General features: G+C 39.1%; 1 protein-coding gene across 2 annotated transcripts in view; it reads right to left on the minus strand.

The window, feature by feature from the left end:
- phf14 (PHD finger protein 14) overlaps positions 1 to 19,335 on the minus strand; it is a 129,310-nt gene that overhangs the window by 78,476 nt on the left and 31,499 nt on the right. For both annotated transcript variants that reach the window (XM_087834494.1, XM_087834495.1), the window contains exons 8-11: positions 17,285 to 17,431; positions 15,850 to 16,120; positions 13,531 to 13,637; positions 10,670 to 10,765 (exon numbers count right to left, since the gene is read on the minus strand). In XM_087834494.1, coding sequence (XP_087690620.1) covers positions 10,670 to 10,765; positions 13,531 to 13,637; positions 15,850 to 16,120; positions 17,285 to 17,431 — 621 coding nt within the window. The remainder of the gene's footprint in view (positions 1 to 10,669; positions 10,766 to 13,530; positions 13,638 to 15,849; positions 16,121 to 17,284; positions 17,432 to 19,335) is intronic.

Genomic DNA, 19,335 nt, shown 5'->3' on the forward strand with positions numbered 1-19,335 from the left:
TTGGATCATATTTGTTCCACTCCAATCATTAATATCACAGCTTATTATTGTCACAGCAATTTATACTTGGTGGTTAAGATAAAGCCATTTTAACTAGGGGTGCAACGATACTCGTATCGATATTGAACCGCTCAATACAGTGCTTTCGGTTCGGTACGCATATGTATCGAACAATACAAAATTTTTAATTTATTTTATCAACTTTCCTTCTGACGATGCTGTCTGTGTTGAGAGCTCAGTGGATCTGCGCTCGACAGTGCAGCCTAGGCAGAGTAGTCGAACACCGATTCACTGAGCGCAGGGCAAGCTAGCGAGACAGAAGCTAAGCTCGTTGCAACATGGCAAATTGAACCTCCACCACCCTCATTCAGATCTGGCGTTTGGAACTATTTTGGTTTTCATGTGAAGTATGACCCTGAAGGTAAGCGTGTCATGGACAAAAGTAAAACAGTATGTTGGATGTGCCAGCAATGCTCAATTACATGGGTGGGAACTACTGCGTTAGCGCAGTTAGCTCGTTAACGTGTTGGCCGTCCAGCCCCACGCACGGGGCGATCCGCGGTAGCTCGTTAACGGAGATTTGCCGTGTTGTGGCGTTAACGTCATTTTAACGAGATTTACGCTGACAGCACTAGTGGGAACACAACGAATATGACTGCATATTTACTCCGACATCATCCTAGTGCAAAGACAAGTTGAAGCAGACAAAAACAACAAGCACGCATGCTACAAACTTTACCCGAGTCATTTAGACAGCCGTTAGCACATGATTCTCCTTATGGGGACCTGATATGTTTAATATGCTGCTGAGAATATAGCCCAGAAGAAGCGTATAGTATAGCTTTTATTTTGGAAAGAGCCATTTCTCTGTAATAAACTCTCTTTTCCAAAGATGAGGGATTTCTCCATCAGATAGATTTATTTTTTATTACTTTGTTTCAGCAACATCAAATTTAAAAACTGTACGTTTGAGTTAAAATATATATTTATAATTTTAATAAATGACAAATTAAAAAAGCATGAACATTTTTTTTGTATCAAAAAAATATCGAACCTTGACACCAAAGTATCGAACCGAACCGAACCGTGAATTTTGTGTATCGTTGCACCCCTAATTTTAACCATTGTAGTGGAAAAACACGTAATACATCAAGTATATTCGATATATCGCCCAATGCTAAGTAGCTGTGCATCTTTTTAATCTTGAAAAGCTTGAAAATAACTGCACTTAGTAACAACAAGACGTCAAATCCATATGCTTAGTTACGTCATTTGTAAAGATGACCTAAGACTATTGATAACACTTTTAGTTTGTCTTAAGTGCAGAACTACAGTCTGCACATGGGTAACTTAAAAAAGTAATTTAATCTAAACGCTAATCATAGCACTCCAGGAATATGACTTCTGATGTTTTTCTTATGAAGTTGCCAGGAGTGCTAAACTTCTAGAGGCGTCAAGAACAAAAGCACTGACTGTGTAGTGGAAGAATGATGACAGTCCCAGTTGGGGACATCCATTTCTGCAAATGCACAGAAGGATGACAAATAGGAGATGAAAATGTGGCAGATAGATGACACAAAGGCATTCACTGCTGTGACTGATGTTGCTACTTAAACAGTGCATGTTCATAATTGGTGATTTATGGTGGTCATTGCAGATTCACTGCCACTCTTGCAAGTTCTTGTACATTCTGCTGCCTCGCCACCATATTAACATCATTTGACAACTTATCTGCTCAGCTCATACTCTCCACGACCACACGTCTAATAAAGCTTTTAATGGATCTACCTGCTACTTCAACTATATACATAAAATCCCGAATCCTGAGTGGCTCCACCATCCCAGCATTACAGTGGTGTAATATTCATTTTCCTCAATAAATTCATGTAAAGAATTAGTGGCATTTTCTAATTTCTGATCTGATCTTTTGATATTGTTTAACATATAAAAGGTATACACCCAGCTCTTCATTTCATTGTCTAAACATGTGACTTTCTTCACATGAAGAGTAGTAGTGGTGAGGTTTCTCTGGAGCCTTTTCAGAGGTGTGGATATGAGAACTAAAGGCTGTCTGTTAACCGTATGATCAACTAATCCGATATCCACTGCACTACAGTCCAGCTAACTTTTCCTTCACAACAAGAGCTGAATAAGCTATTCAGCGGCCAGTATTAATCATAAAAGTGCACCTAATAAGAACCAAGTCTCAGACATTTGGCACAACTGTCATTTCAGCGTCTTCTTAGTGAGTTTCTGATATATTGTGATTTTTATCCAAGCAGCACAGTCAGCTATCCATTTTCTTCCACTTCAATTCAGCATCAGGGGTGACTTTATAATACGAGCAACTAAGGGCACAATTACCCTGTAATTAAATGTAATTTGGAGGCACTTATGGATACTTTACAAGAAAAGACAAATTACACTGCAAATAACTTTAAGTACACTGTAAGTAATTTTAATTATGTCATACTTAAATAAATTTTATCGTAATTTCAGGAAAAACAAACAATATTTCCCCATTTTACATTAAGCACGCTTTTCTTTTTGGGGTGACTTAATCTTGCATAACATCCAGGTGTTTTACAGGAACAGAGACAGAAATTGCTCTGTAGGAAATCTTAAACATAACATGAAACTACATATAAAAAGCTAAATTACACCATGGAGCGATCCTCTTAAACTGATTTTTAGTTTTAGTGTCGTTATTTTCCTCAGAGTTATCGATTCTGTCAGTAGTTAGCTAAGATAAACTAATGTCAGTCTATTAGCTGCAACCAACCAACTACGGCTGGGTATCGTCACTGATTTCTAGAATCGATTCGATTCTGATTCACAAGGTCCCGAATCGATTCGATCCACAATTCGATTAAATTCGATTCGATTTGAATCTGGGAAATTTGATAGTCAGGAATATTATAATTCAGATCAGTACATTTACATATTTTTGTATCTATAAAAAGGAAGCTGACACACGCAAAACTTTATCAAAGGTGTAAGCGTCACAGCAGATGCCTTTGTGTCAAAGCAGCTGAAGATAAACACAGAAAAACATGAAGGTGATTTTCCTGGCCTGGATTTTCTAAAAATATTCTGCAGTACATCAAAAACGAAAGAAAACCATTAATCAACACATGAACATTACTTCTGAAGTTACAGCGGTTTTATTAGAGACACAGCGTTTTGCATTTTGCATAATTTTAAAAAGTTTAAATTTGTTCAGTATTGAACAGCAGAAATTAGGTTTTCTTTTCGGAAGTATGTAAACGGAAAAAAGACAGCAGCCGACAGCGCTGTAACAACGGTAGACTTGTGCGTAACAAGCAAGCGAATAATGCAGAAAACAGTACAGAGAGAGAGGGGGGGAGAGGGGGGGGGGGCGGGGGGGAGAGAGCTGTGCATCGTGGTCGAAGCAAAACAGTAAAAGTCAGAGTGAATTCATGACGATGTTTATGTGAAGCGTAGTTTGGATCTTCTTTTGCTGCTGGTTCAGTCAATGTTGTTTAGAGAGAGATCAAACTAACAGCTTTAGAATCAGCGCATAAAGGGCGTGAACACAAAGTGCGACCCGCCGAAACATCAGAATCAGCGAGCTGTCGGCTTTCAGCCCCGACCGTGCCGTTGGGTGAGAAAGTCACATCTGACTGATTCTGATCCGCGGGTTGCGCTGTGTGTTTACGTCTTTGTGCAGAATCCGTGTTCCTGCTCTCATTTACTGTTTTAGCTGTTTGGTGGTTGTTGAAATTTTGTGAGATTTCACCTGAGTTTCTGGCATTTCGGGAAAAATAAATTTATATTAAAAAATCGATTCAGGATTTTAATGAATGGATTTCACGTTATCCAAGCCAGAATCGATTTTAATTGATGAATGGATTATAAAAACCCACCCCTACAACCAACCACATGACGTAACGTACAGACAGAAGACAGCGCCACACATGTTCTCAAAATTTTAACTTTAAGCACTTCTTTCTTAAATCCAGCTTCACAGACAGTGTTACAATCTACATAAGATTTTGAGAGCAGGGCTCCATGATTAAATTAGCCGTTATATGTTCAGTATTTCTTGCCCTATTTAAGTACACTGTAAGTAATCCTAATTACTGAGTAATTCATTTTTAGTACACCATAGAGACAGGGGTGACAAAAGCAAAGGAAAAGGCTTTTTATCAGCTGCATGCTTAAGTGGACACTAAGTAAGGATCACCTACATATAATGTAGGCAACTGACTAGAAAGACAGACTGAGCTGCAGCAAGTTAACGTGATGAAAGCTAGAGCTTTAAATGTACTGACAGTACATGGATGGAAAAGAGCCTAGAAAGGTGGAGGTATGTGCTGAGGAAGAGGAGCGAAAGACAGAATGCAGGTGTTTAAATGAGTGGGAGATAGTTGTAAGTAGGGATGCACCGATACCGATAGGGCCGATACTGTAAAATGTGTGTGTACTCATACTCGTAAAAGTTAACCGATACCATGAACCGATACCAACTTATTTCATTAATCAGAGGGTGGCTTGTCATTTCTGTTGTAGTTTTATAGATTGGCCACTAGGGGGACATCCCGCACTAAACAGGCACAGGGTTAGACGAGTGAGACTGGCGACTCCAGATAAAAAAAGAGAAACTGGAGGCCGCTGTAGCTAGGCTAAACAAAATGTCAGCAGTGTGGAACAGCCAACTTTATCTCAGGTTTTGGAAAAGCGATGAAAAATGTCAAGAGAAAATCCACAGGCAGTTAAAATAACAGAGGCTCTGACTCATTTTATTGCTCTGGATGACCAGCCAATGCCGGCCGTGGAAAACATAGGATTCTTCTCAGCATACTTGAGCTGCGATATGAAATATAATAAATAAACAGAAGTGTTTATTTATTATTCTGAAAGCTCGAGACAGTGCCAATAGTTCAGTGATATTTTGTTAAATTACAATGTGGAGACTCTGCAATAATTTAACAGAAGAGCTTATTTTTCACTTGAAATTTTTTTGTGGTCATTTTTATTAAGATTTTATTTTTTATCGGCAGAGAATAAAATAAAACCTGTCTTCCAATTAATTGTATTTGTGTGTGTGTGTGTGTGTGTGTGTGTGTGTGTGTGTGTGTGTGTGTGTGTGTGTGTGTGTGTGTGTGTGTGTGTGTGTGTGGTAGAAGTATCGGTTTTTGTACTCTGTATCGGCAAGTACTCAGATCCAAGTATCGGTATCGTATCGGTTTGAAAAAATTGGTATCGTTGCATCCCTAGTTGTAAGAGTAAAGATGCAAGGAGCAGAGGCAGTGATAGCAGATGAGTTTAAATATCTGGGGTCAACCATACAGAGCAACTGACAGCCCCACAAGAGAGGTGGAGAGAGAAGGATAGCAGCTAAAGAGAATATTAAGGTTTACAACTTAGTGAGACGTGTTTTGGATGTATGATTTGGAGACGTGGCCCTGACAGAAATATGCGAGGCCCACCTGGAAGTGGCAGAGCTGAAGTTTCTAAGAATTTTATTAGAAGTGATCAGACTAGAAAGAATTGGAAATGAGTGGACATCAGACAGACCGCTCGATCTGAGCAGTTTGGAGGACAAAGAGAGGCAAGGCTGAGATGGTTTGAAGAGAAGAGCACAAAAGGAGCACAAGTGCACAGGAGGGATGGTGGATATAATGGAAAAAGGATGCTGATACTAGAGCTGTAAAAGGGGAAGACCGCAGAGGAATTTCATGGACGTACTGAAGGACATGCACAAGACGATGGTAGCGGTGTGGTGAGATAACTTCTAAAAACACTGGCCCAAAGCAGAAGTGGAAAAAGTAGCACACTATGAATGCACATTTATTTTTGCTACTTTCATTTTACAAAGCTATATTTATGAAGATGTAGTACTATAGTGCTGTCTTGTAAAATATTATGCATGTCTTCATTTTTAATGGGGACACAGTAATCGTGGAACATTTAGAAAAAAAGGTTTCTAAAATGCCTTATAGTTGCTGGAAACTTAAGGTTTTACTCCTCAGCCTTAAAAAGGTGATGGGGTATCGTTGTCCCCTTGCTGGGTGGAGGGACAGGCAGCATGGACACTTAAAAATATATATCGATTAGTGTGTAATTATGTTTTCCAACAAAACCGATGCACACTCATAATCTGAGAATTAATCCAGTAAAAATACAGCGGGGCAGGCACTGGTGTGTTGATCTGCAATTTTGAATAAAATGGACACCACTGTTTCAGATAATCACGTTATGTCTATGTGGCTAGAGACTGGCTGTATATGTTGCACGTAGTAGTATTGTCACAATTACTTGTTGTCAGCAGATCAGATGCTTAAAGAGAAAGACAGCAAGGAATTTAAATATCACTTTCAGTTTGTAAGTTTTCTCAGTTAAACCCACTGACCATAGGAATATTTTCAAATTATGGTTTGTCTGACAGTCTGAGATTCATAGAGATTCGTTTTGATATTGTGTGCAGGAAAGAAAATTATCAAATCCTGTTGCAGAGATTATTAAAATATTGAAGAGTTGTATTTACAACTACACTGGCCACTTTATTAGGTATGACTGTTGAACACTACAGTCTAACCAGCCAATTATATGGCAACAGTTCAGTAGACACTACTGAGATTCAAACCAAGGGTCAGAATAGGGAACAAAGGCCATTTAAATGACTGGTTGTTCAGATATAAGGGAATTTTCCCAGACAACCACCTCTATGGTTTACAGAGGATAGTCCAACAAAAAAAAGGAAAAGCAGGAAAAGGTGATGCCAAGTCTTAAATCATCTCAAAATGGTTCTTTGAACACGACAGTCAGTTCACTCTATTCAAACAGCATCAACCAAGTCTTGATCCAATAGACCAGCACCAGGGGCGTGTAGCTAATGAAATAGCCAGTGAGTGTAGTTGTAATGGCTTGTTCGTAAAAGCTGAAAGGTTTTTTTTGTTGTATTTTTTACAGCTTTAATATTTTTTGTGTTTCCAAATTATAATCAAAAACATTTATTTTACATCTACTAATGTTCTTAACTGCTTATCCAATTCATAGTCGCTGGAAAGTGGATCCTACGCAAACTGTAATAGGACAAATGAATTCATTTTGATTTTAATGGTATCCAATTTCAATCCAATCCAATTTTTATTTATAAAGCACTTTAAAATACCCAGCACAGGAACAAAGTGCTGTACAGAAAATAAGTTAAAACAATAGAATAACAGAAAACAGCAAAATAAATAAATAAAACACATAAAACATAAAATTAAAACAGCCCTATATTAAAACAAAAACAAGATAAAACAGAATCGAATCACCTAAAAACAACTGAAATAAAAATAAAAACCAACATCTCACGTGGTGTCAAAGGTCAGGGTAAAGAGGTGGGTTTTCAAGAGTGACTTAAAAACAGGTAAAGAAGTGGCCCGTCTCTAAAGGAAGCTCGTTCCACAGTTTTGGAGCTGCTACAGCAAAAGCACAGTCACGAAGTTTACGCCCAGTCCTGGGTACATTCAGGAGCAGCTGACCTGAGAGAACGGGTGGGTGTATGAGGCTGTAGCAGCTCAGAGAGATACGATGGGGCGAGGCCATGGAGAGCTTTAAAAGCAAATAAAAGAATTTTAAAATGAATCCTAAAAGAAATGGGCAGCCAGTGAAGTGAAGCTAAAACAGGGGAAATGTGCTCAAACTTTCGAGTGCCAGTTAAAAGACGAGCTGCGGCATTTTGCCTCCTCTGTAGATGACTGATATATGATGCGCTGACCCCAATATAAAGTGCATTACAGTAATCTAGCCGAGTGCTAACAAAGGCGTGGATCACTGTCTCAAAGTGCTGCCGTGAAAGAATTGGCTTTATTTTTGCAGCTGCCTGAGCTGAAAGAAGCTAGATTTTACCACTGCCTTAATTTGATTATTAAACTTCAGATCACAGTCCACTTTGACCCCCAGGTTTGTGACAGTTGGCTTAACATACTGTGCCAGGGAATCTACATACACATTAGGGGCCTCAGTGGGGCTACCAAAAACCATCACCTTGGTCTTTTTATCATTGAATTTTAAAAAGTTAACAGACATCCAAGTCTTAATGTCATCGAGACACTGAAGTAATGGCTGTGTAAGGTATCTGCCTTTTTTCTTTAGAGGGACATAGATCTGACAGTCATCAGCATAAAAGTGGAAAGCAATGCTGTGTTTTCTCAGTACAGAACCAAGAGGAAGCAGATATAAAGAGAAGAGGAGGGGGCCTAGAACTGAGCCCTGTGGGACACCACACAAGAGGGGAGCGGAGGACGATACATAGTCACCGAGGCTGACACAAAAAGTTCGCCCCGCCAAGTACCACTCCACTCCAGTGCTGTGCCCCTAATGCCCACCCAGTGCTCCAAACGAGAGAATAAAATGGCATAATCCACGGTATCAAACGCAGCTGTCAAATCTAAAAGCACAAGAACAGCACAGTCCCCAGCATCAGTCGCTAAGAATATGTCATTAAAAACTTTTAAGGGCTGATTCAGTGCTATGAAAGGGTTTAAAACCAGATTGGAAAACCTCTAACACATTTTGCTTTTCCAGGAAGGCCGTTATTTGGCTGTAAACTACCTTTTCAAGAATTTTGGAAAGAAAAGGTCGTTTGGAGATAGGCCTGTAATTTGCAAGAACCGTAGGATCAAGAGCAGGTTTTTTAATCAGGGGTTTGACTACTGCATGTTTAAAATCTTTAGGGACAACACCTGACATCAGACTATGGTTTACCAGCTCAAGAACCAAAGGACCAACTGTAGGTAACACCTCTTTTGAAAGTCGAGGAGGGACAGCATGATTTGGAGACCCTGCAGGCTTAAGATGACCAACAGTCTCCTTTAAAAAGGACAGAGTCACAGGCTCAAACCTGTCAAAGACAGCAGAGCAGGAAACAGAGACTGAGAGGTCATGAGCACAAGGAGAGATTTGAGCCCCTGTGGAGGAGACCTTCTCAATAAAAAAGTGTAAAAAAATTTCACAAAAGAAAAACATCCACTAAAGACTGCTGTGGAAATCATGTACATCACTGCTCTCTCTATGCTGCTGCTAAATGGGCAATCACTGTATATCAGACTTTCCCGTTGGTTGACTTCTATCTATAAATCTCTCTTTTTTGCAATTTATGTAGCTACTTTGCACTTAATGCATACATATTATTACAATTTGGACTATGATGGTTGTATTGATGTATAGCAACTTGTAATGCTCCCGATGGCACTACAGCATGTAAAAATGTAAAGATAAGCTCTGGCGGACTTGGTTCTGTGGTAGGTCTTGAAGGGTTAATGAATCAATGGTATGGAAGTGGAGGAACCAAGAAGAATTAGTTGAGTAAAGTTTGACTTATCTGACTTTTTTGCTTCGCTTAATGCGCCTTATAGTCCGGTGCGCCTTGTAGTGCAAAAAATACGGTAATCATAAGGAACTGAATTGTCAGAAATAATTATTATCCATTTTAAACGAGCAAGACGGAGGAGCCATGGATTGTTTCAAGAGCAACATTAAAAACAATCTGCTATTGCATATTATTCACTTATATTTGGTTTTTTACTTGTTATATTGTTATGTGTTGTATTTGTTGCACCTTTCTCCCAGGTCTCCCTTGGAAAAGAGATTTTAATTTCAATCAGAATTTTTACTTGGATAAATAAAGGATAATAAATAAAAACTTCTACTGTTGTATGTAAAGCTGGATATCACTCAGGAAGGAGAAAGCTTTGGTGTGCTATCCAATTGGTTGGCATGACCCTGAAAAAAATATGCTGACAGTCTGAGGTTTTTGGACACTGTCAATGGAAAATTGTACTTAGTAGTCAGTATAATCTTTTAATAATATAAGTTTGTATATGGTAGAATACTGCATGTAATCATTTGTGTTTAGAAGTATGTAGTTGGTGGCATATTGAAGGAATGTCTCATCCTAGGAGGTCTGTAACATTCCAGGGTGTTCTGGCGTTCACCCCCACATCCTAGGAGCATGGGAAAAGGTCGTACCTTGTTTTATTGTTTTACGGTAGGATTAACGTAGTTATATCTGTTTTAGTCTAAGTGCTTTTTGTTTAGATGAACTGCTGGACTTCCAGACCAGCAGGTTTAGGGAAGTCATTTATGGAGTCACACTCTGACCCCACACACACACACCTCCACATTTCAATGTATGGAACAAACGCTCACTGAAGTGTATAAATAAAAGACCAGGGCAGTCCTCAGGGCGGGTCTCTGAGACTCACTCTTGGGGTGTGAGTTCTGGAGGCTGCCCTTGCTACCAAGAAATTCTGTGTGTTTCTCTTCTCTGATTCTCTACTGAAGAAGTGTTTTAGAATATATCTCTTAACAGACACTTACCCACAATTAAGACACAACTGCCACATTGAAGAAAAAAAACCCTCCATAATCTTTCAGAGCGTAAGTATTGTTTTGTATTGTGCTATATTGTTAAAGCTCATTTTTATGGGTTAAGAAATTGTTTCATGTTCTTGTTTTTAATTCAAATGAAATCAAAACAACTTATTATTATAGGCTCAGATGAGCTTGAATACAAGTATGATATGGATAACCCATTCATCTAAATCAATACTCCAATCAAAAGACTAAATCATTAACAAGACACTTCCTGAGACTTTGTTTAAACAACAGCTAATACATGTGTTGGAAAAAAACCATGGCTGAACAAACGTACCTGGCCCAGGATGCCGCCGAGCAGACTCCACATGGCTTGGCCTTCACTTCGCAGCTTTCCATTTGCATTCAGCAGTTCCTCCAGAAACTCACAGAGCTGGAGGGAGACAAATGGAAACAAACTGTGGCCCTGATCATATAACACGTGATACCTTTTTTTCTAATAAACCTAAAGAATAACTGTCCTGAGTAACAGGAAAAAAGTTGAATCCATAAGCATTTACCATTCACAAGGATGAAACAACAATATAAACATCGGTCTCAACCTGTGTGCTAGCTGGGTCAGGAATAGAATAGAATCCTTTTTTATTGTCACTGTACAACGAAATTGCTTCACTCCAACTGTTCAGGTAGAAAATATAAATAGTAAGACAGCAGGAATATTTAACAAACTTGAGAAACATATAAAAACATGAGAGCTATATACAAACAGGAGGAAGGCACAGTATAGAAAAGGCGCACATAAAAAGAACAGGTTGTGGTACAAGGCTAACCTAACTATGGTCAAATTCAATTTTTTCAAATTTCAAAAACAGACCAACTTGTCTCTTATTCGTCTCAAACTAGGGAATGTAAAACATTCGATCTTCCATCCATCAGTAACCTAAAGAGTAATCATCATTTTGATTGTTTTTTTGTTTTGTTTTTTTGTTTTAAAGGTTATCAACCTAACTAAACAATTCACCTAGAAACTAATCAGGTACTGCCATGCATGTGACTGGGAATAAAAGGGCAAGAAAGAGTTGTCCTGTGCATCCTTTCATGTTATCCAGGCCATTTACAAGTTTGGCCAGGAGCTCAATACACCATGTTAAGCAATGTTCTTAAGAGACAACCCCCTCTATGGTTTAATACCTAGGAACTGAAGAGGTCTCTTGAATGAAAAGTAAAATGTCTTCACAAAACTTTAAGTCCAGTAGCTCATTATGTAAAAAGTGAACGATAACAGTTTGACAAGCATACAATTGAATTTCTTCCCCAAGGAGGTGTTTCCTGAAGAGCTGTTAGCCAGACCTTTGGTGATATGTGCACAATGGCCATGCTACTGTTCTGTGGCACGTGAACATCAATTTTGCACTCAAATATAAACAACTGAAACAGTTTCACATTATCACTGCATATGATCTGCAACTGGTAACCTCTTTGTCGAGGTTAACGCTGTACTGTTCTCCACTAGTGTCCATTAGTCAAAGCTTAACTTGTAATGGTATTTTCTCCAAAGCCCAAGCCATCTGACAGCAACTCAGGCAGTGCAATTAGCAATACACACTCCATTAATAACGCTTAACATGCATGGCAGAAGACTGAATGCAACATTAACTCTGACTTCTACTCTGCCATTGTATTCCCTTCCTCGTGCTGACAGACGGAGTGGCAGGCTTACTGCAGAGGTCATATGTCTGAAGAGAAACATGAAGGCTGCACACAGAGAACTCCTAAATTCAACCTTCTCTCATGGCACAACAAAGCTTTAAAATCCTTTAAATGCTCTAAAATGTGTTGAAAGATTTGTACAACTGAAGTTCAAGTTTACAAATGCTGGTATCCATTGTTGACTCCCCTCAGCCTCCTAGTAGTCGGCATAAACACGCTGGGTGCCTTGAGTTATCGTATTCACAAGATTTATTTTTAGAAAACGTCAGATAATCTCTGACCTTGATTCAAACTCGACTGAGATTTTTAGTAGATGCGCTAAAATAGCACGAATGTGAATCCTAGGTGAATTCCTTCTTGCAATATCACATTCACAAGATTTTCAGAAACGACATCTGACCTTGAGGTCAAGGTCACTGAAATTCAACGAGATTTTTCGTACAGCTTTTACAGCTGAGGGGTTAAAAAAAGAAAGAAAGAAGACTGAAAACGCTGCTTTGATAATATCACTACATTTTTTTCACCACATTCATTTTAATGTTTCCTTCAAGCAAACCTTTTGGAAAGATGAACCTTTTTTGGTGTGTTGCTTGGACACTATTCAGTATATTCAGTTTTTTGCTACCACAACAACACCCGGGCCCGTGTGAGCTGTCAATATGAACAGCAATGTCAGCTTTGTTCTTTCTAAACTTGAAATCAGATGTCCCTCCACCATCATTCCATGTACATCGGTGTATCCATCCCAGTTTCAAACTTCCACTGAGGATTTTACAATCAGTCAACATGTGAGTGGAGTATAGAAATTCTACATTTTACTACAGTACTACATTAAGTGTTAACGAATCACAGCCTTTTTTATGCAAAGTCCCTCAATTTCAGAAGCTCAAAAGTAACTGGACAGTTAACCTCAACCTGTTCTGTCATTATGCAACGACAGACAAAAGAACGCAAGATTGTTCAAAATGTTAAACTTGTGTTTGGCAGTTGGTTACTGGAATCTTAACATGAGGTCCAAAGAGATGCAGAAGCATTTAGCATCATTTAGGACAAGTTCAATATTCAATATGATCAATCTGTATATATTTATTGATTTCATAATTTCCTTGTGTGACCAATAAACGTCATCCATCTATCCCATAATTCAGTCTGTAATTGAGATTTTGCAAGAAGTTGCACACTACTGATGGCACTCAAAAACAGTTTGCCTGGAAATAACTAAAAACATTAACTTGTACCAGAATGATGAGAGGACATAAGTACAGAAAAGAAAATGAACAGTTCATTGTCTCAAACAGACCTGACTGTCTGTCAAATATGCTGCAAGCAACATTCTGACATGGGCACGTATATCAGGTCACTGCTGCAGATAAAAGTAGCAGTAAAACGTTTCTGTTGTTTTTGCACTAAAGGATTTCTTTTTGAAACTAGCGTACAATTAAAACAAATTTTTAATTATAGCAATTGTGTTTGAACTGTGTCACTCACCTTGTTATACTCGACGTGTAGTTTTTCTTGTTCATTCTCCAGCTTATCTTTAAGGTTTTTCTGCTCTGAAATGTTATCCTGGATCTGGATCATTCTCATGTTCCGCTCTGAGCAGTTTTTTTTTTTAAAAAAAAGGAAAAATAGATACAAAATTTGATTAATGAAGTTAAAGGAGCAGAAGAGGCAATGTTGGCAAATGATGCTATATTAGGTTCTAAAGGATAACGGAAGAATGGTGGAGAAGGAAAATATAAATCTAGTGCTACTGCTGCTTTTTCAATGTAGGCTCACTACATAAAAGCAATAACACCATCGCTACCACATTTAACGATACATACAGTGGTTTGCAAAAGTATTCGGCCCCCTTGAACTTTCCCACATTTTGTCACATTACAGCCACAAACATGAATCAATTTTATTGGAATTCCACGTGAAAGACCAACACAAAGTGGTGTACACGTGAGAAGTGGAACAAAAATCAAACATGATTCCAATTTTTTATTTACAAATAAATAACTGCAAAGTGGGGTTTGCGTAATTATTCAGCCCCCTTTGGTCTGAGTGCAGTCAGTTGCCCATAGACATTGCCTGATGAGTGCTAATGACTAAATAGAGTGCACCTGTGTGTAATCTAATGTCAGTACAAATACAGCTGCTCTGTGACGGCCTCAGAGGTTGTCTAAGAGAATATTGGGAACAACAACACCATGAAGTCCAAAGAACACACCAGACAGGTCAGAGATAAAGTTACTGAGACATTTAAAGCAGGCTTAGGCTACAAAAAGATTTCCCAAGCCTTGAACATCCCACGGAGCACTGTTCAAGCGATCATTCAGAAATGGAAGGAGTATGGCACAACTGTAAACCTACCAAGACAAGGCCGTCCACCTAAACTCACAGGCCGAACAAGGAGAGCGCTGATCAGAAATGCAGCCAAGAGGCCCATGGTGACTCTGGACGAGCTGCAGAGATCTACAGCTCAGGTGGGGGAATCTGTCCACAGGACAACTATTAGTCGTGCACTGCACAAAGTTGGCCTTTATGGAAGAGTGGCAAGAAGAAAGCCATTGTTAACAAAAAACCATAAGAAGTCCTGTTTGCCGTTTGCCACAAGCCATGTGGGGGACACAGCAAACATGTGGGGGACACAGCAAACTTTTTGGCCAAAATGCAAAACGCTATGTGTGGCGGAAAACTAACTCTGCACATCACTCTGAACACACCATCCCCACTGTCAAATATGGTGGTGGCAGCATCATGCTCTGGGGGTGCTTCTCTTCAGCAGGGACAGGGAAGCTGGTCAGAGTTGATGGGAAGATGGATGGAGCCAAATACAGGGCAACCTTGGAAGAAAACCTCTTGGAGTCTGCAAAAGACTTGAGACTGGAGCGGAGGTTCACCTTCCAGCAGGACAACGACCCTGAACATAAAGCCAGGGCAACAATGGAACGATTTAAAACAAACATATCCATGTGTTAGAACGGCCCAGTCAAAGTCCAGATCTAAATCCAATCGAGAATCTGTGGCAAGATCTGAAAACTGCTGTTCACAAACGCTGTCCAGCTAATCTGACTGAGCTGGAGCTGTTTTGCAAAGAAGAATGAGCAAGGATTTCAGTCTCTAGATGTGCAAAGCTGGTAGAGACAGACCCTAAAACACTGGCAGCTGTAAGTGCAGCAAAAGCTGGTTCTACAAAGTATTGACTCAGGGGGCTGAATACTTACGCACACCCCACTTTGCAGCTATTTATTTGTAAAAAATGTTTGGAATCATGTTTGATTTTCATTCCACTTCTCGCGTGTACACCACTTTGTGTTGGTCTTTCTTGTGGAATTCCAATAAAATTGATTCATGTTTGTGGCTGTAATGTGACAAAATGTGGAAAGTTCAAGGGGGCCGAATACTTTTGCAAGCCACTGTAACAGTGTTAAATCCATGCACTGCAGACACACAATCACTATCTAACTGAGTATGCATGTCTTAGGACTTTTGGAGAACATCTGAGTAACTCGAGCAAACTCATGCAGGTATAGTGAGTACACGCAAACGGCACACCTTTCTGCTCATGACATCAAGAAACGTTCAAATTTCCCCTAAACTGTGCACTGCAGTGCTTTGCAGTTTTCTAATCTCAGTGTTTTCTTCTTTATTATCAATTTCACTCACAACAAACAAGAAGCTTCTAAAAGAATTGCTGCGAAACATTTTCTCACTGTTCTCAGAGACCTACCAACTTTAGCTGGTAAAGTGAAATAGCAGCATAATAATTGACACAAAGCAACAGAAGAGCGTAGAGCAGAGATGACGCAGTTTCCTCACCCAAGTAGTAGTTGACAAAGTCTGCTGTGAGAGCAGGCTGCTTGTGTTTCCTGCGACCATCCATGCTGGCACTGGTATCAGATGTGTCCACAGGGAAAATGTCAGTGCTGATGCCCATCAGTTCAGCCTTCCTCATCAACTTTCTGATAGCTGAGGCGCTAGAGGTCAGAGGTCTTGGCAGTTTTTCCCGGGGTACCCATGCCTGAGGACGAGTGTTTCTGGACAGCTCAGCTTTTGCCCTGTACTGCTGCAAGCGAGTAGTGATTCGGGCCTGCAGGTGGGACACATACAACCACTTTGCTATTAGAAACAGGATATATTGTGCTCTGTTCTACTTTTAGTATATATATAAGTAGCCTCTACTTTCTAAAGAATTTCACACAACACACTGTTAGGAAACACTGAATTGTGGAAACCAGTTCAGCCCATCGTTTTTTGCCCATTTGCAACGTCATCTTGGAGGAGGAAGGAGACTAGAAAAGTACTAACACAGGGTGCTTCTTACAGTGTGGATGTGACACACATGCAGCGCTCTGCTTGCTCAGTGTTCTGGTTAAAGATAGTTCTTTATGACTATACCTGGGAGTTTGTTTGTGCTACAATTGCACTGTATATGTGCAATTGTATTTACATTTGGGGACAACTTGCTTATAGTGCCTAAATTTTGTTAACTGGGACTTTTTGTGTGCCTGTCAATCTGATATAACCATGCAATCACATTTAGACCACCTACAACAAATACAAAACTGTGATCTAATGTAAGTTCGATCAAGAGCCACCTCAAAGTACGGACCAAAGAACTGAAAAGTAAGGGCAATAGCAATGAGCAGAGTGATTTCTACATTTTCTTGGAGTCAGGTGCTAAACTATCCGTGTCAGCTCAAAGTGAGGCTGCTGTGTGGGGATCACCTCCCTCTCCCACCTTTTCCTTTTGTGTGCAGGTTTATTAACACAGTTACAGGAAAACTGGAGCATTTCTTAAACTTGTTTTAGGGTCAAATATTATTTCAAAAATACACAATTTATCTCACCCATCCAAACTGTCCTTTGTCATTTAGACCAGCGGTCCCCAACCCCCGGGCCTCGGACCGGTACCGGTCCGTGAGTCGTTTGGTACCGGGCTGCGAGAGTTGAGGCTCAGGTGTGAAATGTATAGTTTTCAGGGTTTTTATCGGTTTTCAGCGTTATTTTGTTATCGTTTTTATCGTTTACTCGGTTTTCCTGGGTCTTTTCACGTGTGTTATGAATAAATCTTCTTTTTTTCAGTACCAGTACTGGTTTTATTTTGTTGTATTTATCCGCGACACCTTAAAGGCCGGTCCGTGAAAATATTGTCGGGCATAAACCGGTCCGTGGCGCAAAAAAGGTTGGAGACCGCTGATTTAGACTAAATATAGTGCATGTTTTTAGTATACATGGGTCAAACAATCCTTACCTGAGCTTCGGGAGTAAGCTGTCTCTCTCTCTCCTGCAGAGAGACTTTGCAATAAGACTGTAAGGCCAGGTAATTCTTCCTTTTCCACTTTCTGTCAAAGCGGTCTGCATGCTGTTTGCAGTATGCAAAAAATGGGTCCGCGATATCCTGAGGAAATAAAGAGCACTCATGGGAATTAACGGTTAAGATAACTGGTGGGAAAACAGGTATTAATAGTCTGTAAAGCTTTTACCACGTTGAACTTTCAGAACCTGCCGCTCACTAAAGTGAAAAATCCAGCTGAGGCAGAAGCAGAGCTTTGCAGCTGCTGACTTCCTACAGTCATCTGTGTGCAGTCTGTTGTAGTGGAGGATTTGTAGCTGATTAACTGGATTAGGCTGCTGCAGTGAACAGGCATTTTTCCAAATACTTGTGTTATATGAATTTTATTTGTTTTGCTTGGTGGACTGCAGTGACAATATTCCAAAAGAACTTAGAAAGAACGGATCTCTTGTAATTCATCGTTGGTCATTAATAGTCGTTATCAATCAAATCTGTCACTCGCTAGTTTGATTTCTCCAAGTGGTCGATGCTTTATTGACAGAAGCTCTGTGAAGGAGGTGAGGAAAAATAAAATAAAATTAGTGGATTCTTTCTCAGCTTGATTTTACTGCTTCTCTCACTTCATGTATTGGTTAAAATTGGTCTATTGGTATTGTTATAGTAATATTCATAAGAAATTACAGACTTTAACTATTATGCTTAGGACAAAAAATAAAACACTACCTCTTAAGTTACAAAGTTTATTTGTATTGTGTTCAGAAAATGGGGACGGCAGAAGGAAGTTTTGTTTTAAGCACCGGTTTGCTCGAACCACACAAAGGCAAATGTGTCCAACAGTCATAGGCATAAGAAACTGGAATCCTCTCAGTGATCATCTTAAGTGTTGTATAAATGTTTCTCAATTTAAAATCTGCTATAAGAATAAAATGATAAACCAATATGAAGAAGTTGAAAAGAATAGAATTTAATTGTAGAAAAATGATCCTTTTAGTTTGATATTTAGTGGTATTGCTCATTGTTGAGTATATTGTTCTGTTTGTTTTGTTTTGTTTTGTTTTGTTATGTGCAGAATATTGTCAGAGTGTAATTTTGGTTGCCTACTGGTATTATCACAGATAGGGGGCAGGTATCAATAAGAATTTATTCTTCTTCCTGCTCCTTTTCATGCATGGAAATGGTGTTACTTTAATTGAAAGGAAGGTTGTGTGTGGGAATAAATTACTGCTGTACCATGTGTGAAACAAAACAAAAAATTAAATTAAATTAAAAAATTAAAAATAAATAAATAAATAATTTATTTGGTTTTTTTTTTTCATAAAGGTACTAAGTGTGGTAAAAAAAAAAAATTGGTGGCACTGTGGTAAGAGCAGAAAAGTCCTCAAGAGTACAAGATCATCATGGATGTGGGGCTGCAGGTATCGATTTCTTTAGTAATCGAGTAATCTTTCAATTATTCCATGGATTAATTGAACAAGAAATGAGCAATAATAATAATAAATCACAGGTATTTCAGAATAAACTGCTCATTGGTTTCTATTTGAGAAATTGTAATGTTTTAAAGTTCAACTGCAAAAACTACGAAATCCTTCGTCGCCAAGTTCTGATCAATTCCCCTCCCTACTGTATACATGACTAATATATAAATAATCTCAAGTACAGTCCAAGTCAAAAAAAAAAAAAAGATATATTATCATATATTATGGCATAGTTTAAATTGCAATTTAAACTATGCCATAAAACTTTTACCTTTACTCTTTCTTCTTGGACGCATTTACAGGGGTTCTGACAGCGTTTTATCTACTAGATGAAGTAGACAGTGTGTGTTCATGTGGATTATTTTGTTTGCATGTGGATCTGCGTGTCCACGTGAATGAGTGAGTTTGTGTTTGTAAGTATCTAAAGTATGAGTATGAGGAGTATGAGGAGTCTCCAATGAAGAAAAGCGAGTATATGAGCATCTGATGCAAAATCTTTGTACTGCTAAAAACAAGAAGTTATGACTTAACGTA

The sequence above is a fragment of the Neolamprologus brichardi genome, chromosome 22, assembly GCF_056152115.1.
Source record: "Neolamprologus brichardi isolate AB-2024 chromosome 22, ASM5615211v1, whole genome shotgun sequence".
NCBI classification, from domain to species: domain Eukaryota; kingdom Metazoa; phylum Chordata; class Actinopteri; order Cichliformes; family Cichlidae; genus Neolamprologus; species Neolamprologus brichardi.